Source organism: Lepidochelys kempii, chromosome 3 (genome assembly GCF_965140265.1).
Source record: "Lepidochelys kempii isolate rLepKem1 chromosome 3, rLepKem1.hap2, whole genome shotgun sequence".
NCBI lineage: Eukaryota > Metazoa > Chordata > Testudines > Cheloniidae > Lepidochelys > Lepidochelys kempii.
The window spans coordinates 160,052,172-160,074,387 of record NC_133258.1 but is presented as its reverse complement, the minus strand read 5'-3'; the positions used below and the strand labels follow the sequence as shown (position 1 = coordinate 160,074,387).

Below are 22,216 nucleotides of genomic sequence, written 5' to 3'. Positions count from 1 at the left end.
ACAGGGATTTCATTCCAAAAGAAGGCCTGCGTGGTAACCAGGAAGATGTTTGTTATTTTAGGAGCAGATCTGATTACTTTAGTTAAGGATCAAAACATATAGAACCTAACACTTTTATGCTGGTGTGTTCAAAGTTCCTACCAAACCAAATGCTGGGGTCTGTAATTGTATTTTCAGGATCATAGGAATAAAGTAGCAAGAAAACCAGGAGGAGATAAAGTGGTATGTTTGACAGTAAACAGTTTCCTGTATCTAATATAGCAAAGCATCAGCAGACAATACCAAGCTCTAGATTAGTTCCTTTGCATCATGTCACTGGAATCTACCATGTATATTTATATATCATCTATATATCAGATTGTATGCTAGGTCACTTACAGTTCTATAACAATTGTCCCAGGTTTAATTTCATCCATCTCCATGAAAGCAAAGCACTTGGTGCTGGTAAATCTCTTCTTGGGCTTATAGTGTTTGAATTCAAAGAAAATAGCTGCACCTAAAGGTGGAAAAAGTTATCAGAGAAAAACTAGTCAAATGTTGCCTATAACAGATTCCTTGGCATGAAAACATGACTGTCATCATAACCTGTTCTACATATATCAGAGACAATTGCTTCTATTATTTCTCTAGATGTCCTGAATCGATGAGAAAATTCACGTTTCTTGAAATGTCAGAATTACTCCCCTGAGCTCGTACCCCCACTCTGTTACTCATGAATGGCAGAACCACAGCTAGACAGCGTGACCGGTCCAAACAAGTGTAACAGAGGGTACTACTTGAAAGCAAAATATGCCAAGCCACTACTCTAGGCCTTGCACTGAGCTGTAGCAGTGATCACACAAGAAGCTGCTACTGCACTGTAGAGTCACACCCTGGCTTGCCGTGCAGGAACTTGCCATGTAGACAACCCCTGAGTCTTCGTGGCCGTAGTCTGGACATTGCTCCTACCCCGGCTGCTCCTCCAAGTAGAAGCAGCGTTAAGACTATTGCCCTGAAGATTCATGGACCCTATTTCAGAAGTCTAAACTTACCCACCTTTTGTTAGTTTTTCAACATGTTTCTGGATCTCAATGTCCACATTAAAATGAACATAGGTGTCCTCTTTCCTTGAAGCCACCGGAGTATCCTGCACAGGGGTCAGGTCTACCCCATTCACATCTGGAGGAAATAAAAAATTTGCCCCTTTTAAGGTCAAACCTCTTTTAAAAAAAACTTGTCATTTTATCCTTAGCATACATGCACTTTCCATCCTAGTATTAACAAATCTTACCCAGAATCCATATTTATTACATCCTATCATCAGTTCATTGGGTTCAAATTCCAAAACCAGCTCTTTATCTAGAATCTGCATCCTCTCTCTTCTGCTTCAAAGAGAGCCCCCTGAAATGTCAGAGTCACTATTCTGTCACCTTCCTTTTTGCGACAGGTCAGAACTAGTCAATTTTATTTTCAAAAAGGGCAATTTTTATGCTTGCCCGTGAAGTATCAAATTCCCTTTTGAGGAAAGTTTTCAAATAGAGCTTAAAGGTCTATTCTGAGAAAAGTCTATGAAAAAATACAGGTGTAACCCATTACCTCTAACTGTCCAGATGCAGATATACCTGCTTTCCTGGCTAGAAACAGTACTCACTACTTTTCACTCCTATCGGCACTCCAGAGCCGATGCAGATATACCTGCTTTCCTGGCTAGAAACAGTACTCACTACTTTTCACTCCTATCGGCACTCCAGAGCCGGCACAGGTATCGGGGAGGGAACTGGATTCCGTTATGCGAGCACAGATTAACAATTGTGTTGCTCCAGCATAAGCCAGAACAAGCAAGAATGCTGCTTGTTCTACTTATGGTTGTTTGACTGTTACTTTGTCCTTTCCCACTTCCGCCCTCCTCCCCCCACCTGTTTGTTTCATCCATCTGTTGTGCCTAAACATATGGTAAGGTCGTGAGCTCTTTGGGGAGGAGGCTGTCTTTTTTACTGTGTGGGCACGCGTGTGGCAGTGTCTAGCACCTGGGCCCTGATGAAGGCATCCAGGGGCTGCTGAAATACATTAACAAATAGTCAGTGGCAGAACTCTTATGGTTGAAGAGTTAGCCACCAACTTTCAGATTCCAGACAGATTTTAAGGGTATGGAGTCAGAGACAATGAACACGGTCTCACAATGCCTTTTTTTAAAAAAAATTAAACCAACAGTCACTTTTCTGAGTAGACTCACTTTAAAAACTGGGGAGGGGAATTAAAAGTACACCCCTTCTCATTTCAAATAGGTGGTACAATCTCCCACTGGGGAGCTAAGAGATTGATAGGTAAGTGGAAAGCAGAGTCAGACGATCATACAATTTGATAGCACAGCATTGCTTGGTAATTTCTGCTTCTCAGAAAAATACCACGTGTACTGTAGGTCAGGACTGAGGGGCAGGGTTATATGAGGAAAGCTTGCACAGCACTTGTACACGCTACCCTGCCTCCTGCCTGCAGCTACTAGCATTTGTGGTTTTACAATATATAATTAGCAAAGGGGAAATTTAACACATTTCGAACAGAACAACGTGGCAGTTTATAAGATATTTGCTTTTGAACTCTGAAATTTCATTACCCAATATTAGGATGGCGTTAAAAATTGGTACTTTACTATTAGCCAAAAGTGAAATGCATTCCTTCATGCTTGATTTGACCTAGATCGGATGTTGGACTCCAACAATAACTGTAACCCCTGGTCCCACAAGTCTAGATCTCTAAGCCAGCTGGGGGGCAAAAGAACAGAACAAAAACAACAAATTACTGACAAGGAATACTTGGGAGGGATGCGAGGAATGACGTGTAATTAAAGAGTCTAAAAATAATGCTGAAGAACCACAGCAACATTATTAAAAATAAACCTTTTGCGTCTTCAGCGTCTCACTGGGAGAAATGCTGGGTGAATGTGTGTCAGGAGAGAGCAGGATTCAGGCTCCACAGTTTTCCATCAGACGGAAGAGGCTTCAGACTGAGAGCTTCTCTATCCGAACAATCAGTTTGCTGCAAGCTGGGGTGTGAATCTGCTCCACACTAGACTGACATGGACCTAGTGTCTATGTGCACCCCGCTGACATGCACGAGCAGTTCGTTAATGCACTTTGGTCTAGTGCTCTCTTTGAGGCAAGGCTAGATCAAAATACTCTTAAAGAACTGTTAATACAAGTCAGCAGGGTCCACACAGACAAGCACAGCGAGTGCAGCAGGCTTGTGAGGGTAGATTCACACCCCAGCTTGCCACAAACTAAGTGTTCATGTAGACAAGCTCAGAGACACAGGGTACATCTAACACTGCACTTAAAAACCCGTGGCTGGCCATGCCAGCTGACTCGGACTCAGGCTAAGGGGCTGTTTAATTGTGGTGTAGTCATTCAAGCTCAGGCTGGAACCCAAGCTCTGGGACCCTCCTACCTTGCAGGGTCCTAGAGCCTGGACCTCAGCCCGAGTCTGAACATCAACATTGCAATTAAACAGTCCTGCAAGCCTGATTCAGCTGGCAAGGGCCAGCCACAGGTGTCTAATTGTACAGTAGCATACCCAGAGAAGCAGGGGTCTGAATGTTTAATATATTCACAGGAATCAAGAGAGCGGAGGAAGGGTCATATCCACTTGTTTTGGTTGATGGATGGTGAAGGAGATACAGGACCCTACCCAGAAGCAAAATCAGAATCTTCTCATCCTTGACTAAGATAACTGCCTCATAAAGCCACAAAACGACTGTGCAGAGAGAGGCGCGCTGAGTGCCAACAAGAGTGCTTCACTGTATGGGGAAGAGGGAGCCTATTTCCCTAAAACACATACGTCCCTTCACAGAGAGCAGAAGTCAGAACACAGCAGAAACAGCAACACTTACCCTTTACACTAACTGTGATATAAGGATCAATGCACTGCCCAGCATCTTTCAGACCAATTTTCTCTATTCTGATAGTGAGTAACGTCATCCCGGGTTCCGACGGCAACCTGGGTAATAAAGTACCTGGCAACAGAGAGCAAGCCAAAACATTAACCCTTTGGGACTCTTACAGCTAGGGCCCTACTTCAGTCCTTCCCCCATTTTCATTGCTCATGGAAGCCTTTGTCCACCACAACGTACAATGGATAATGAGAAGGGATAGGGATTAGTCCTAAGGCCAAGGATTTGTATCCTGATGACACACACAGTTATCTAACACCAACAGATCTCAAAGTGGTTTACACATTTATAGGGTGCAAAGAAAGTCACCAGCTCTGAAGTGGAGAGTGGCAAGTCAGTGCATAACATATTAAACAACATTGAGAGAGACGGCGTAAGCATCTATTTACAGGAAGTGCTGTGGGATCTTTAATGTCAAGCAGAGCAGACAGGACCTTTGGTTTTCAGGTCTCTGATTTGCACGCATTGTAAATTGCGATAGAATTCCATTTCTATAGTTCTTAAGGGCTGAGACCACCCTGCTAGGATTAGAACTTGTGGTTGCAGGGTGTCCAGGCAGCCATCCACCAGCTTCAGGCTGATCATTTACAACTAGTAAAAGAGATGGGAGCAATAGAAAAGGGACTGTTGCACTGGTATGAACCCCAGCACCTACTGAGATAAGAGAAATACCAGATCAGCAAGGTTCTTCTAGAGCAGTGTTTCTCAATGACCAGTCCATGGACCAGCGCTGGTCCCGGAGATTTCCCGGACACAGTTTAGGGAGGCAGCAAGCTGGTTCCTGCTATCAAAAAGGTTGAGAAACACTGGTCTAGAGTATTTAGCATCTATTGGCATTAGACATCAAAAGGCAGCAGCATAAAAAAATAAAAAAGCATTTGCCAGAACTGAGAGAATGTGAGGGATGCCAAGTCATTTCCAACTAAACATTAAGAAAATCAAAGATGTTCTTATGCTAAGATACAGACTGATGTTAATGGCAACATGGGTCAGACCAATGGTCCATCTAGCCTAGTATCCTGTCTTCTGACAACGGCCAATGCCCGGTTCCTTCCCCCTGAAGCACCTAACAGGGCAATTATCGCGTGATCCATCCCCTGTTGTCCAAGAAGTCAAATACCCTTGAAATCAACTATAGAATATTTCCTTCATGCTGATTTTAGACAAAGTTGGGAGGTTTTAAGACAGAATCTGGTGTTAGTGGTGCTAGATTCACAAACAGTGTAAGAGAAAGTAATCAAACTCATGAGCAAGTCTGATGTAAAGCCTTGTTTTTGATTGCAAGTTTTATGACTCCAGAAATTAAAAGAAATCATTTCCCTTGGCAAATGGAGTCAGTCATCCCCTCCACATGTTTAAGTTTTCTTTACTACATTATGACAGAGACACAGGCTTCAAAATAAAGGACCAAATATTCTGCCCATAGAACTGCACCCCCCAGCAACCAGGACTTCTATAGGGATTGTCTGACTACTCCCACCACCTCATTGGGGTCGTTAACTAGGTTGGAACCCAGAACCTTCAGCAACAAAAGCATGAGTCTGTATGGACTCAGTTGACAGCTGTAATGACTTATGGCTTCTATACACCAGCCACCCCAGGGGACCACATCTCACAGCAGAGTGGGTCATAGCTCCACTCAAGACAGGATTTGGCCCCCAGCATTTAATGTTGATGGGACAAAGACTGCTAACTGTAGAGTTGGGAACAGATGAATACAAACTAAAGACTGAACTGGATAGTCCACAATACCAATGAAAACAGGCACTTTTCATGTTGGGGAAAATTGCTGACACATCCTGCTTCAACACAGAGCCCTTTCTCTGGCACTGTGGTTAGCCAGGGGTTTTCCTCCCATGTTTATTAGACATGCTTAAAATGAGGGCTTGTATCTCAACCAGCCCTTTCCTGTGCTCCCTACATGCTTGTAGGTATGCCCTGCCTATCCTGTATCAAACACAAAAATGAAGGAGGCATGCCAAAGCCATCTCCAAAGAGCAAGGAATCCAGCCAGGGGTATAATATAAAACCTGTGATTTCAAGTCTTCGCCAGCTATTGCTTGGGAGGACAGAGGGTTTTTGTTACCAGTGGGATATTTAATAAGTAAAAAAAGCACTTTAGGAAGGGGGCAGACTTGGGCCTTTTCCTTGGGTTTCTTTTAAGAATTTTATTTTTTCCCATGTTAATTTACTGATCCTGGAGGGTGCTGGATTGACTGTGTGAAGTCCCTTATTTGCTCATAGGGTAGATGACAAGCAACAGCGATTCAAGCTTCCATCGGATGTCCCTCTCCACCTCCTGGGTCTCTAAGGCAGCCCAGATCTCCTTACCATTTTAATCCCTAGCACCTCTAAGACCACTTAAGAAGGTGACAGTTATGTATGTCCATGTCATACAAGCCACCATGTGCGTGCCTCAGGATTTGGATTGATCCATCTCACACAGGCACCATCGGTTGGTAGCAACCTTTGAAAAGAATTCGATCCTGTGGAGAAAAGACTAGACATGAGAATGCCAGTCCCTCCCTCCAGGGGCCTGTCAGTTTTTAACAGTCTTGAGTGAAACTATCCAGGAGATAAACTTCAGTCACTTTAGCCCTAAGCGACAGGGAACCCTACTTATTTCCATGCGGGACACAGAACATACTGGGGTAGCATGCAAGAATGAAATAGTGTATTTGTGAGGTCACTTTGTAGCCCAACTTCTGCCACAAAGCATTTCCGGTTAGCAATGCAAAGCCAGCTAGGCATGCACCCCATTGAAAGAAACCCAGCTATACATGCAACCAGCAATGCTGCTAGACAGAGAGCAAGAGAAATCAAGATAAGGAAAACAAGCAAGTTTCTAGAGAGACATCTAAGGTGCTACACTAAAACATGATCCTTCCTTTCTCTGTAGCTGCAAGTCAGCTCACCGGTTACTTATACACAGAGAAGCCCTCAATTCTTTCACTACAAAAACAATTATACTTTGACACTTGGAATTAAGATATAAATGAAAGATGCCACAGCAATGACTATACACATTAAAATGTTATCATACCTTCAATGACTCCTGAGTTAGATGAATGGTTTAGCACGTGATAACATGATGAAGCCATGCATGCAGAAGACAAGACCATGGACAATTAGACAATACAGTAATCTAATGTGAATTAAAAGCATACAGAAGCAAAGTCTATAAGTGAAGAAAGTACAATGTAACTAACTGAATCAATTAGGACAGTCTGTTGCTTAGATTCAGAAGCCTCAAGTCACGAATAGTGAATAGTTTATTTTATTTTTAATTTAGTTTGAGCCACAGAAAAGTGACAAGCCAACATCTAAGGTTAAGTAATTACGCCACACAAATATTCCTACATGAAAGGCAAAAGAAACCCAGATTGTGCCAAGCGGCAAGACAATTCAAAGCCGTTAGATTGTTTGCATTAAGGCTGACTTCCTTTTTGAAGGCAACATCAAACTAAGTGAAAGGCAGGGTGTGCAATTCATGCTGCAAGTTTGGCAACAAACTAAATGTGTTAATACTAAGTTTACAGGGTGCCCTCACCTACTCTTGAAGGGTGGTCCTATCCTGAAAAGTGATTCTGTAAGAATGGCTCTGTGGGGCCCAATGTGTATTATTTCACTCTGATTTTATATCTAGTGTGCTAGGTTTACCAATAAATGCGTCTTTTCTAACAGTCAACCCTGCAAACCCAATTTAGCTTCTACGTCAAGCTGGGTTCTTCCCTTCTTGCACACCACTTGTACTAAAGGTTCTACAGGTTCCTAATTAGTGGCACCTGCGCAGCTCCACTGCCTTCAGCGGGGTTGCAAAGGTGTATTTGACTGCAGCTTAGTAACTGTGCTGTTTATGAGGCTCAAGGAGGAACTGAATCCTGCTCATTCTCTCATCCCTGTAGAGCCAAGACATCTAAAAAGGAACTAAAAGCAGTAAACACAATTCTGTAACAACAATCAGCAGATCTGTGACCACACCCCGGGAGTCCATCGGCTCAGTGAGAAGGTACCATGTGTACCTCATTACTTTTCAGAACAGAGCTGTGTTCTGTTCATGTGAACTGAATGCTTCTTTAAGAAGTGGTGGGTTCAGAGCTCTGTCCATTTACCCTCAGAACAGGTGTACCACTGGGAGGCCAGAGCAAGCTTCTCCACACTGCTCTGCCATTGTACCTTCACCGACTCTGAAATGAAGATGCCACCTCTTGGAATGAGATGTTAATTCAATCTCTGTGGCTTATTCTTGGTGTCTAACATTGGCATCAATGTATTTTTAATTGTGGTAGTTTTGAACTGTAAAAGACCTATGAATTGAACTGGGGGCCTCAACCCAATTCTTACCAAGCATCACCCACTATATGGTGGTATCTTTCAATTGCTGCCAATATGGGCAGGACTCAAAATAGGTGGCCTAAATGCAATATAGTTGCACATTTCTCTGAGTTGCCCAGGGCCCTTCCAACTCTTTACCTACTTTAAGCATTTTAAGTAGCCAGTGTGTTGAATGTTAGACACCCTGTTTTATTTAAGCATCTCCCTCTACCCCAAACCACTGTAGCAATTTTGCTTCTTACTCAGGTAAGATCATTTGGCTACAAAAGTAGTCCCCTTACTATGTGTAGGATTTAATCCTTAGATTCACTAAGAATATCTTCAACTACAATTTGTCATGTTACTTCTCATTAATAGAACTTCAGAGGTGACAAACACCAAAGACAACACAGACGTACAGCCATACAGAGGGGAAGACAAAAGCAATACCCTGGGAGATGCTTATTTGAAATTGACAGAACTCATATTTACACAGTTTCTCAAGGTAACAGCAAGACAACAGCATTCAGAAATTGCAGTTATATACTATACCACAAAGCTAGTCATGTGTAGTCTGCACACTGGCATTACGATTTCATACTTATACTAAATCAGCAGTTGCATATATGAATCATTTATATTACAGTGTATATGCACAGATGAATAGAGTCCCTGCCCCAATTATGTTGCCTACAATTCTAGTACCAAATTTTCCCCCCCTTCCCAGAACTTAAATTTGGTAATTTGCTCTGAAGAAATGAGGAGAAACAATAAGGAGGTCAAAATCCCTCTGATTCTAATTTTCCACTCTCTTATCCCCATGAATCTTCAGCACACAAAAAGTGTAATTAACAAGGTGTGTCCTCACTAGGACCTGTAGATGTATCAACTGCTCCACATACTTTCATATGGACAGTGATTTATCCTTTGGATAGCAAAACCAGAGCAACACCCCACAATAGTTTAATTCAAACTAGTATCTCTCACAAACGATTCACCATGAAAGCAAGACGGAAAATACCCAGCTATAATTTCCATCTCCTCACTGAAGGGAGGAATATGGCTCTCACTGATTAACTCCACCTGGTTCAGCCACTAGTCCAAAATTCCTATGAGATATGTATTGCTTTGGTGTCTAACCATTCGAGAAGTTCTGTTGAAGATGATCCAGGAGTGACTGGAAATGGCTTCCCCTTATAACAACTTCTAAACAAGTCCCACATCCCTTCCTTGATGTATGAAATATTTCCGATGATGAAGCTGGTCACCCTACCTGGAACTCTGGCAGGAAAAGAATCTGGAGACCCTGCTCCAGCTCCACCGTCCTCATCATCTTCCTCAAATTCCAAGTTCTCCTCTTCTCCAGGTGCTAAAATCTTCCTGTAAGACAAAACCTAGTGACTTATCTTAAAATAAAGTTTACGATTGGAAAAAAGTCACCAACTCCCAGGTTTAGCGCAGAAGCAACACATTGTCCCAAGACACACACTTAGCACTTTTGATCATCTGAATGCTATACACACTAACCAAATTGAGCCTGCAAAGCTAGCATACAAATTAGACAGACAGAGATTATGGGCCAAATTTGAGTGGACTCTAAATTTGGATACCAAGGGCCTGATTTTTCCACTAATTTCAAGTGATATTGAACATTTAACAAATCTGAGGCACGAAAAAAGGCTAGGGGCATCTAAAGTTTAGGTACCCCAAAATAAGACGCTGCTTTAAAAAAAATTGTCTTACCAAGGCAACATGGCAAGTATGCGACCCAAGGAGTTCATGTCTCCCACTTTTTTGCTCTAACCACTAGACCATGCTGCCTTTCATACCAATTCAGTTTTTACATGTACAAATCCACAATTTTCCTTACCTGAGTGGGACAGGCTGAACATCAAAGGGGAATTCTTTATTATAGGTGAGGATATTCTTTAAGACTATAAAGAAAAAAAAACAGACTTCATTTGCTAAGAAAACCAGTTTACAAAAACAAAACAAAAACAACCTACCCTGCACAACTTAATGGTGCTGTCTGTGTCCATTCTCATGGTGCCCTTGTGACAGATACATCAAAATGCACCAAAGAGCCAGTGACAGTACAACTAGAATTACATCACCACAAGAATGGTCGCTTCCACGTAATAGCTTAGCTCAGGATGATACAGCTACCCAGAAAGGCGAGGGTTTAGCCACATTTACATCGTCAGAAGTATGAAGAGAAACAAGGAGCCTTAGTGTAGTGGGAACAATCCAGGGACAATAACTTTGGTACTGGCAAGCCTTGGCAGGAGTTCTCAGATGTTAGCATTACAATCATCAGCTCCAATCAGATTGACAATTCCCCAGAACTGACATTCCTTAATACACACCTAGGACACATTTATAACAAATACAGACTTATAGCAAATATATCTAGAACAGGTACTATTAAAGTCCGACTGTAGTGCTGTTGAGGTGTAATTTGGTTGAGACTTGCTAACCCACGTAGGCATACAAGGCAGGCTAACATGAAGAGCCAGGAAATTTCAGAGCAGAGCAAAGATTAATTTGAGACCCTTAGAAAACCAGTGGATATTGAAGGCTGTAGCTGCTCCCAGGAAAGGAGCAGCAAATTTGCAGCTCTGCGCTTAGTACAGGAAACTTACCCATTTCAATTATGGGGTCTTATTCTCTCTTTCACATGCATTTCTTTTTTAAACCAGTGGATTCAAAAACTGAAAGTGGGATTTTCAGAAGCACCTCAGCTGGGGTCCTACCTCCCTTCAGCACTTTTGAAAACTCCAGCCTCCGATGTTATCATCGGAAAACCCCAATGAAACTCCCCAATTTAAATCGGTCAGTTTGTATGGCGGGGGTCCAGTTCAGGAGCAAGCCAAACTGGTTCCAAAGACACAAATGGCAGTTAGGTGCCTAACAGCTAATGACTCTCCATGTGTCTTGGGTGCCTAACTGCTCTTTGTGCTTCTGAAATTCTCCCCCTAAATCTACATTCCAGCCACAAAACTACGTTAAGGGTGTAAAGTCAAGCATTCAAAGATTAGGGAGTGCCAGAGTTACGGTTGCATATGCAACCTTAATTTGGCCTGTTTGACTGTATAGGTCACAGGGTAACCGGCACCTGTAACTGAAGTAGGTCCACCTCCAGTGTGTCAGAGCATTTGGTCACTTAAGAGGGTAGGGCAGCACCTGGGACTATAGAGGGAATTCCAGTGAGGAACGACTGGCTGTGAGAACAGAAGTGGCTGAGAGTTACAAAGCAGGAGTAGCAGGACTGCCAGAGTCCCCTGGGAGAGAAGGCAGTGAGACCAGAGATGTGAAGGATGAGCTGAGGAATAGTTTTCTGGTTGGTTGGTTAAGTATAGACAATTAAAAAAACTCTTAAGAGACTGTGGGAGTGGCAGTGAGTCCTTCAGAAGCTGGGGAGAAGCCCTGTCTTGTGACAATTCAGTCTTTACTTAAACGGCCACGTACTATTTCCTTCCACAGCACCCCTGCCTCATTCTGTACACAGAATGGATGGTGCTCATGGAACGGGTAGCTAGTCAATATTTATCCTCATCTGTCACCGTGCACACCATCCAAACCCTACAGTACATAAGGAACTATTCATTACTCATGGGGTTTTCTATGATGTTTTTGTCACATCTTTGTTCTTCATAAATATCAGTGATTTAATCTTCATAACACCCCTACGAGGTGGGATTTATTATACCAATTTTACACTTGGGCAACTAAAGCACAGAACTTAAAACCAATTTAAGAAGCCTAGGGCTTGATTTTTAAGAGCATTGGCATTTTATAACATTTTATATGTTCAGAGCCCAGCTCCCACTGACCTCAGTTGCAGCTGTGACTACTCAGCACATCCGCAAATCAAACCCCGGGTATCTCAAGATAGATACCCAGTAAACCCCTCCTTACAGCCCCAGGTCCCTTCCTCCACCTCTACTCCCCAGCTGCTGCCCCTGCTGGGTTCCTGTGCCCATCATCCACCACATTCTTCACCCCCATATCATTTGATTTGGGTCAGGCAGCTTCCTCCTCCATGCTGCCTGGGTACTGGTAGGAGGGAGCACAGGTGGGATGCTCCTGCTCTCAGCTCCTTTGCCTGATACCAAATCAGCCTGTGGAAGTGGGGAGAAAATTGCCAGGAATATCCTGCTTGGTCCTTCTGAGTGGATGACACATGTGCAGTCTGGTCACAGATATGAGCTGTGAGAGGATGGAGAAAGCCCCGAGTACAGACCAAATCTTCAGAGAACTTAGCTGCCAAATTCCAATAAGTCTAATGAGCATGTGCTAACTCCAAAATTTCAGAAGCTCATAACCTGCCAAAATTCGGGCAAATTTTCATGGGAACCACAGAGGGCACCAGGGTGACATCCCTTCACCAATCAAATAATGGAAGTAACAGAGTTTGCCAACTAAAAAACTAAGAATTTTACTCTGGCATAACATTTTTCTCAAACCTATTCTACATAATTGCAGTAGAAGAACCTATTTACAACAGTACCTGAATGCCTTCAGCAACATAATTAACATTGGTCATGTGTGTGTTCTTCATGCATTCTCTCATCCTCCCCCCAAGAAGAGAAGTGTGGCTGCAGGGGAGTGTTTTGATTTGGGGAATATTTTTTAAATGCACATATTGCTATGCATTTATTAGAGAAGACTAGGTCAAAGTGCACCTTTACCTGAAGTGGAAGGTAGTGAGGTGTGTCATGGTCCTTGCTCCTGTTGGAGTTCACTCCACAGTCTCCATCCCCAAGGAAAGCTCCATCTCCTGGAAGTGAGCTTTATTCTTATGGTAGGAAGTTCCACTGTACCCAAGGATCAGAGCTGATGACCAGAGTCTGTATCCTGGAGCTTTAGGTGATATTTTAGATACCCTGGGCCCCGGCCACTCAGGCCTTGAAGATAAGGACTGAAACCTTGAACTTTATTTGACATTCTCTGGCATTCACTGATGCAGCCACTGCCACTTCTAAAATGTCAGATTGCCTACAGGAAATTAACTCTTGGCTGAAGAGCAGCTGGCTCAAGCGGGATTACTGTAAATCATTTTATCAGAAGCTGAATGTGAAACTGACTCACAGCATCCATATGGTACAGAATGTAGGTGCCCCGATTCTCCACGGCTCAGGCTTCCGTAAGTATATCATGCTTGGGCTAAGCTCCCTTCCCAGCTCCCAGTTGGCATCCAGTGTCAGTTTAGGGCCTTGGTCCTAATTTTCAAGGCAATTAATGGATCAAGCTCCACCTACATCAATGACCAAACTTTGATCTGTGAACCCCCATGACAGCTGCGCTCCTCCGGGACAATTCAGATCACAAAGACCAGGATGAATCATGAGAGCTCAGACAAGCATTCTCTGTGAAGGGACCCAGCTCTGGGACAAACTTCCAGAGGAGACCCAGGGAATCCCAAGTCTGACCCTGTCAGGGTTCCCTCCCCACTCTGAACTCTGGGGTACAGATGTGGTGACCCGCATGAAAGACCCCCTGAGCTTATTTCTACCAGCTTAGGTTAAAACTTCCCCAAGGCACAAATCTCTTCTTGTCCTTGGATGGTATTCACTGCCACCACCAAGTGAGTTAGACAAAGATTCAAGGAAAAGAACCACTTGGAGTTCCTGTTCCCCAAAATATTACCCCCAAGCCCCTTCACCCTCTTTCCTGGGGAGGCTTGAGAATAAATATCCTCACCAATTGATACAGTTGAGCACAGACCAAATCCCTGGGTTTTAGGACACTAAACCCAGATTCTTAAGAAAACCCCCAGAACTTTACTATAAAGAAAAAAAAGTAAAAGAAGCACCTCTGTAAAATCAGGATGGAAGGTAATTTTACAGGGTAATCAGATTCAAAACACAGAGGATTCCCCTCTAGGCAAAACTTTAAAGTTACAAAAAAAAAAAAAAAAAAAAAAAAAAAAGGATAAACCTCTCTAAGCACAGGGAAAATTCACAAGCTAAAACAAAAAATACATCTGATGAAGTGAGCTGTAGCTCACAAAAGCTCATGCTCAAATAAATTGGTTCGACTCTAAGGTGCCACAAGTACTCCTTTTCTTTTTTTTAAAAGATACTCTAACGCACTTCCTTGCTATTACTTACTATTTCTGTAATTTTAGATGTATCGTTCAGTAGGAGCTGGATTACTTGCTTGGTCTCTCTCTGTCTCCTGAGAGTACACACACAGAGCACAAAAACAAAGATATTCCCCATGTCAAAACGCCTCCCCCACCAGCCCCATTTGAAAATATCTTCTTTCCCCATTGGTCCTTCTGATCAGGTGACAACTAGGTTAATTGAACTGATTAACCCCTTACAGGTAAGGGGATTCTGTACCTCTGGCCAAGAGGGATTTTATATTACTGCATACATAAAAGGTGGTTACCCTTCCCTTTATATTTATGACAGACCCTCTTTAGAAACTGGTGAAAAGCCTTCTTTGAGAAAGCCTTTACACCATACACAGTGCTTAATTTGGCAAGGCTTGCTAGGGCTGGGTCCCAGCACCTCTGGGCTTGGCAGTTCATAGCCCCAGCACCTCTAGCGCTGCATCAGTTATGAATGTAAAACAATTGCTCGAGCGCCGGCACCTCTTTCATTACAAATTAAGCATTGACCATACGTGACACTCACTTCGAATACCCCTTCTATGACACACTAGCCTTTCTTTTTTGAAGTCTGCTCACTTATTCACCAAATTTGAAAATTCAACCAACCAGTTTCCCAGTCACAGATATAAGTGAGTGAGGTTCGTCTGTAATTATTCACATTTGCCTGGAATTCTTTTTAAAAGGGATAGTCTATGATCACTGAGGACTTGCCCATTTGCAAATTAGGATTAGTATTGTTCCAGCCTTTTTTAGGAGACCTGGTACTGAACTATTTAAAAACCCCAAACATTTTACTTTCAATACTAACAGCATAGAGGGCTTTAAAAACATTGTACACCTAAGGCCCAGAATGAATACACCATTAGGCCCAGAATGAAGTTTTGTAGTATAACATTTTTTCAAAACCTGATAATTGTTTAATACTCTTAAACGTTCAATGGAAATAATTTGGATTTTGTATATTTAACCTGAAACTCTCAATTTTACTGACATTATCTACCTAGGTGAGGATAACTGCCTCATCATCACAGTAGCCAAGTACCTCAGCCCTGGTCTACACTAGGACGTTAGGTCGAATTTAGCAGCGTTAAATCGATGTAAACCTGCACCCGTCCACACAATGAAGCCCTTTATTTCGACTTAAAGGGCTCTTAAAATTGATTGCCTTACTCCACCCCTGACAAGTGGATTAGCGCTTAAATCGACGTTGCCGGCTCAAATTTGGGGTACTGTCGACACAATTCGATGGTATTGGCCTCCGGGAGCTATCCCAGAGTGCTCCATTATGACCGCTCTGGACAGCACTCTCAACTCAGATGCACTGGCCAGGTAGACAGGAAAAGAACCGCGAACTTTTGAATCTCATTTCCTGTTTGGCCAGCGTGGCAAGCTGCAGGTGACCATGCAGAGCTCATCAGCACAGGTGACCATGATGGAGTCCCAGAATCGCAAAAGAGCTCCAGCATGGACCGAACGGGAAGTACGGGATTTGATCGCTGTTTGGGGAGAGGAATCCGTGCTATCAGAACTCCGTTCCAGTTTTCGAAATGCCAAAACCTTTGTGAAAATCTCCCAGGGCATGAAGGACAGAGGCCATAACAAGGACCCGAAGCAGTGCCGCGTGAAACTGAAGGAGCTGAGGCAAGCCTACCAGAAAACCAGAGAGGCGAACAGCCGCTCTGGGTCAGAGCCCCAAACATGCCGCTTCTATGATGAGCTGCATGCCATTTTAGGGGGTTCAGCCACCACTACCCCAGCCGTGTTGTTTGACTCCTTCAATGGAGATGGAGGCAATACGGAAGCAGGTTTTGGGGACGAAGAAGATGATGAGGAGGAGGAGGTTGTAGATAGCTCACAGCAAGCAAGCGGAGAAACCGGTTTTCCCGACAGCCAGGAACTGTTTCTCACCCTAGACCTGGAGCCAGTACCCCCCGAACCCACCCAAGGCTGCCTCCTGGACCCAGCAGGCGGAAAAGGGACCTCTGGTGAGTGTACCTTTTAAAATACTATACATGGTTTAAAAGCAAGCATGTGAAAGGATTACTTTGCCCTGGCATTTGCAGTTCTCCTAGATGTAGTCCTAAAGCCTTTGCAAAAGGTTTCTGGGGAGGGCAGCCTTATTGCGTCCTTCATGGTAGGACACTTTACCACTCCCGGCCCGTAACACATACTCAGGAATCATTGTAGAACAAAGTATTGCAGTGTATGTTTGCTGGCATTCAAACAACATCTGTTCTTTATCTCTCTGTGTTATCCTCAGGAGAGTGAGATATAATTCATGGTCACCTGGTTGAAATAGAGTGCTTTTCTTCAGGGGACACTCAGAGGAGCCCATTCCTGCTGGGCTGTTTGCCTGTGGCTAAACAGAAATGTTCCCCGCTGTTAGCCACAGGGAGGGGGGAAGGTTGAGGGGGTAGTCACGCGGTGGGAGGAGGCAAAATGCGACCTTCTAACGAAAGCACATGTGCTATGTATGTAATGTTAACAGCAAGGTTTACCCTGAAAGAGTGTAGCCACTGTTTTATAAAATGTGTCTTTTTAAATACCGCTGTCCCTTTTTTTTTCTCCACCAGCTGCATGTGTTTCAATGATCACAGGATCTTCTCCTTCCCAGAGGCTAGTGAAGTTTAGAAAGAAAGAAAAAAAAAACGCACTCGCGCTGAAATGTTCTCCGAGCTCATGCTGTCCTCCCACACTGACAGAACACAGACGAATGCGTGGAGGCAAATAATGTCAGAGTGCAGGAAAGCACAAAATGACCGGGAGGAGAGGTGGCGGGCTGAAGAGAGTAAGTGGCGGGCTGAAGAGAGGGCTGAAGCTCAAATGTGGCGGCAGCGTGATGAGAGGAGGCAGGATTCAATGCTGAGGCTGCTGCAGGACCAAACCAGTATGCTCCAGTGTATGGTTGAGCTGCAGCAAAGGCAGCTGGAGCACAGACTGCCACTGCTGCCCCTCTGTAACCAACCGCCCTCCTCCCCAAGTTCCATAGCCTCCACACCCAGACGCCCAAGAACGCGGTGGGGGGGCCTCCGGCCAACCAGCCACTCCACCACAGAGGATTGCCCAAAAAAAAGAAGGCTGTCATTCAATAAATTTTAAAGTTGTAAACTTTTAAAGTGCTGTGCTTAAAGTGCTGTGTGGCATTTTCCTTCCCTCCTCCACCACCCCTCCTGGGCTACCTTGGTAGTCATCCCCCTATTTGTGTGATGAATGAATGAATAAAGAATGCATGAATGTGAAGCAACAATGACTTTATTGCCTCTGCAAGCGGTGATTGAAGGGAGGAGGGGCGGGTGGTTAGCTTACAGGGAAGTAGAGTGAACCAAGGGGCGGGGGGTTTCATCAAGGAGAAACAAACAGAACTTTCACACCGTAGCCTGGCCAGTCATGAAACTGGTTTTCAAAGCTTCTCTGATGCGTACCGCGCCCTCCTGTGCTCTTCTAACCGCCCTGGTGTCTGGCTGCGCGTAACCAGCAGCCAGGCGATTTGCCTCAACCTCCCACCCCGCCATAAACGTCTCCCCCTTACTCTCACAGATATTGTGGAGCACACAGCAAGCAGTAATAACAGTGGGAATATTGGTTTCGCTGAGGTCTAAGCGAGTCAGTAAACTGCGCCAGCGCGCCTTTAAACGTCCAAATGCACATTCTACCACCATTCTGCACTTGCTCAGCCTGTAGTTGAACAGCTCCTGACTACTGTCCAGGCTGCCTGTGTACGGCTTCATGAGCCATGGCATTAAGGGGTAGGCTGGGTCCCCAAGGATACATATAGGCATTTCAACATCCCCAACCGTTATTTTCTGGTCTGGGAATAAAGTCCCTTCCTGCAGCTTTTGAAACAGACCAGAGTTCCTGAAGATGAGAGCATCATGCACCTTTCCCGGCCATCCCACATTGATGTTGGTGAAACGTCCTTTGTGATCCACCAGAGCTTGCAGCACTATCGAAAAGTACCCCTTGCGGTTTATGTACTGGGCGGCTTGCTGCTCCGGTGCCAAGATAGGGATATGGGTTCCGTCTATAGCCCCACCACAGTTAGGGAATCCCATTGCAGCAAAGCCATCCACTATGACCTGCACATTTCCCAGGGTCACTACCCTCGATATCAGCAGATCTTTGATTGTGTGGGCTACTTGCATCACAGCAGCCCCCACAGTAGATTTGCCCACTCCAAATTGATTCCCAACTGACCGGTAGCTGTCTGGCGTTGCAAGCTTCCACAGGGCTATCGCCACTCGCTTCTCAACTGTGAGGGCTGCTCTCATCTTGGTATTCATGCGCCTCAGGGCAGGGGAAAGCAAGTCACAAAGTTCCATGAAAGTGCCCTTACGCATGCGAAAGTTTCACAGCCACTGGGAATCGTCCCAGACCTGCAACACTATGCGGTCCCACCAGTCTGTGCTTGTTTCCCGAGCCCAGAATCGGCGTTCCACAGCATGAACCTGCCCCATTAGCACCATGATGCATGCATTGGCAGGGCCCATGCTTTCAGAGAAATCTGTGTCCATGTCCTGATCACTCACGTGACCGCGCTGACGTCGCCTCCTCGCCCGGTATCGCTTTGCCAGGTTCTGGTGCTGCATATACTGCTGGATAATGCGTGTGGTGTTTAATGTGCTCCTAATTGCCAAAGTGAGCTGAGCGGCCTCCATGCTTGCCTTGGTATGGCGTCCGCACAGAAAAAAGGCACGGAACGATTGTCTGCCGTTGCTCTGACAGAGGGAGGGGTGACTGACGACACGGCTTACAGGGTTGGCTTCAGGGAGCTAAAATCAACGAAGTGGGTGTCTTTACATCAAGGAGTATTTCGGGCAGGACTTCACGGAGGGTTCCAATAAGAAATGGTGCACCTAAGTTATCGTTCTTATTGGAACAAGGAGGTTAGCCTGGCCTCTGATTGATACATGGCTAGATTTACCTCGCTGCACCTTCTCTGTGAGTGACTGCAGTGTGACCTAGAGGAATGAGTCCCCTAGACAGGGGAGGAGGCAAATGAGTACAAAACAAATCTGGTCTCTTTCTTGTTTTGACCCACTCCATCTATCTTTTACATCTTTGGCTGGCAGCAGACGGTGCAGAAGGACTGCATGCCATCCTCATCTCTTGCCTGCCTGGCAGAAGATGGTACAGTACAACTACTAGCAATCCTCATCTCTTGCCTGCCTGGCAGAAGACGGTACAGTACGACTACTAGCAGTCCGTATCGCCTGCCCGCTCACCATAAGACGGTTCAATAGGACTGACTGCAGGACTAAAGAGAATGACCTGGTCAAGTCACTCCAAATTTAGTCCCTGCGCCCATGTCTGCCCAGGCGCTCCCGGCCGACGTGGCCAGGAGCACTTCGGACACGACGAGGACGACTACCAATCGTATTGCACCGTCTGCTGCCAGAAGGCAATGGGTTGCTGCTACTGTGCAGCAAAGCCGTACCGCGTCTGCCGGCACCCAGGAGACATAGGGTGACGGTTACCTGAGCGGGCTCCATGCTTGCCGTGGTATGGCGTCTGCACAGGTAACTCAGGAAAAAAGGCGCGAAATGATTGTCTGCCCTTGCTTTCACGGAGGGAGGGAGGGAACGGGGGCCTGACGATACGTAACCAGAACCACCCGCGACAATGTTTTAGCCCCATCAGAGTGCTCCATTGTGACTGCTCTGGACAGCACTTTCAGATGCCCGATTGTTTGCCACTGCTCTGACGCCGGGAGGGGCGCTTACAGGGTTGGCTTCAGGGAGCTAAAATCAACAAAGGGGGAGGCTTTACATCAAGGAGTATTTCAGGCAGGACTTCACGGAGGGTTCCAATAAGAAATGGTGCACCTAAGTTATTGTCCTTATTGGAACAAGAAGGTTAGCATGGCCTCTGATTGATACATGGCTAGATTTACCTCGCTGCACCTTCTCTGTAAGTGACTGCAGTGTGATCTAGAAGAATGAGTCCCCTAGACAGGGGAGGGGGGGAAGCAAATGAGTACAAAACGAATCTGGTCTATTTCTTGTTTTGATCCACTCCATCTATCTTTTACATCTTTGGCTGGCAGCAGACGGTGCAGAAGGACTGCATGCCATCCACATCTCATGGCTGCTCGGCAGAAGATGGTACAGTACAACTGCTAGTAGTCCGTATCGCCTGCCCGCTCACCATAAGACAGTTCAATAGGACTGACTGCAGGACTAAAGAGAATGACCTGGTCAAGTCACTCCAAATTTAGTCCCTGCGCCCATGTCTGCCCAGGCGCTCCTGATCGACCTCACAGAGGCGACCAGGAGCACCTCTGACATGACGATGACGGCTACCAGTCGTACTGTACCGTCTGCTGCCACAAGGCAAGGGGTTGCTGCTACTGTGCAGCAATGCTGTACCGCGTCTGCCAGCACCCAGGAGACATAGGGTGACGGTTACCTGAGCGGGCTCCATGCTTGCAGTGGTATGGCGTCTGCACAGGTAACTCAGGAAAAAAGGCGCGAAATGATTGTCTGCCCTTGCTTTCACGGAGGGAGGGAGGGAACGGGGGCCTGACGATATGTACCCAGAACCACCCGCGACAATGTTTTAGCCCCATCAGGCATTGGAATCTCAACCCAGAATTCCAATGGGCAGCGGAGACTGCGGGAACTGTGGGATAGCTACCCACAGTGCAACGCTCCGGAAGTCGACTCTAGCCTCGGTACTGTGGAAGCGCTCTGCCGAGTTAATGCACTTAAAGCATTTTCTGTGGGGACACACACACTCGAATATATAAAACCGATTTCTATAAATTCAACCCTAAAGACACTAATGAATTCATCCTAACTCACCCTTGTGAGTAAAGTGGGTATCACCGTTTTGCAGATAAGGAACTGAGGAACAGTGAGATTAAGAGATTTGCCCACAGTTCCACAGGGAATCTGTGGCAGGCTAAGAAGTGTACCCAGATCTCTGGAGCCTCACTCCAGTGCCTTAATCCCTGAAAGGTCAGTAAGGGAGATTATAGCTATTGCTTCTTGGAAGCAAAGCAGTTTTTAATAGCACACAAACACTACAAACATTTTGGGTGAAAGACAGAAGAGGTTTTCATGAATTTCAAAATTCCCCTGCAGTGCTGGAAAACATAGCTAAGCAGCAATGTGTATGAGACACTGAAAGTGAAACTATCCAAGCTTAGTGAATTGCAAGAGGGAACACAGCCTAAAGACAGAAAGAAACTTGATCAGACTTTTATAATAACCCAGTATCAGAAAAAAAGTTTACACTTCATTTTTCATGTACAAGCAGCATTAGATTCTTCTCTGTTCTCAGAGAGAAACAGACGTGTTACTATGAATACACAACACTCTGAAAGACTTATTCAGTAATTCACCTTTATTGCCACTGGAGGACAGACAACAGTTATCAGCTGTAAATAGAAAAAAATTATAGCTCTGACAGGATAACAACTTCAGATATCGTAATGTACTATGCTATATGGGTAAAATGTAAGTAAAATAACTGAAATAAAGTTAGAAACAGCATATGTCTTCACAGGCAAAATGTGTAATTTAATATCTTAAACATGTTTCTCATGACAGAACCTTTTTAACAAGATACCACAATATTTTCTGTCTTTAAATTAAATTACTACATTTAATTTGTCTGTTCTACATTTCAGGTGAGATTCTTACTTGATGTTGCTCCATTGATTTGAGCTATAGTGATTTACATCAGCTGAAAACTGTGTCAAACACCCACTAATGGTGGGATTTTTGAAAGCATCCAAGGAAGTTAGGAACACAAAGCCCATTGAAAGTGATTTATGCTCCTAACTTTAACAGGCAATTTTGAAAATCTCACTATAAATCTTTTACACAGCATTCTTTTGGACCATTGTAGAATGC

At 44.7% G+C, this 22,216-nt stretch overlaps 1 protein-coding gene across 4 annotated transcripts in view; it reads right to left on the bottom strand.

The window, feature by feature from the left end:
* AIDA (axin interactor, dorsalization associated) overlaps window positions 1–22,216 on the bottom strand; it is a 54,272-nt gene that overhangs the window by 4,172 nt on the left and 27,884 nt on the right. For 2 of the 4 annotated variants that reach the window (XM_073338830.1, XM_073338832.1), the window contains 6 exons: window positions 10,110–10,173; window positions 9,513–9,619; window positions 6,969–6,980; window positions 3,866–3,988; window positions 1,036–1,158; window positions 379–496 (listed from right to left, as the gene is read on the bottom strand). In XM_073338830.1, the coding sequence (XP_073194931.1) occupies window positions 379–496; window positions 1,036–1,158; window positions 3,866–3,988; window positions 6,969–6,980; window positions 9,513–9,619; window positions 10,110–10,173 (547 nt within the window). The remainder of the gene's footprint in view (window positions 1–378; window positions 497–1,035; window positions 1,159–3,865; window positions 3,989–6,968; window positions 6,981–9,512; window positions 9,620–10,109; window positions 10,174–22,216) is intronic. The other 2 variants (XM_073338831.1, XM_073338833.1) reach the window with 2 other exon arrangements.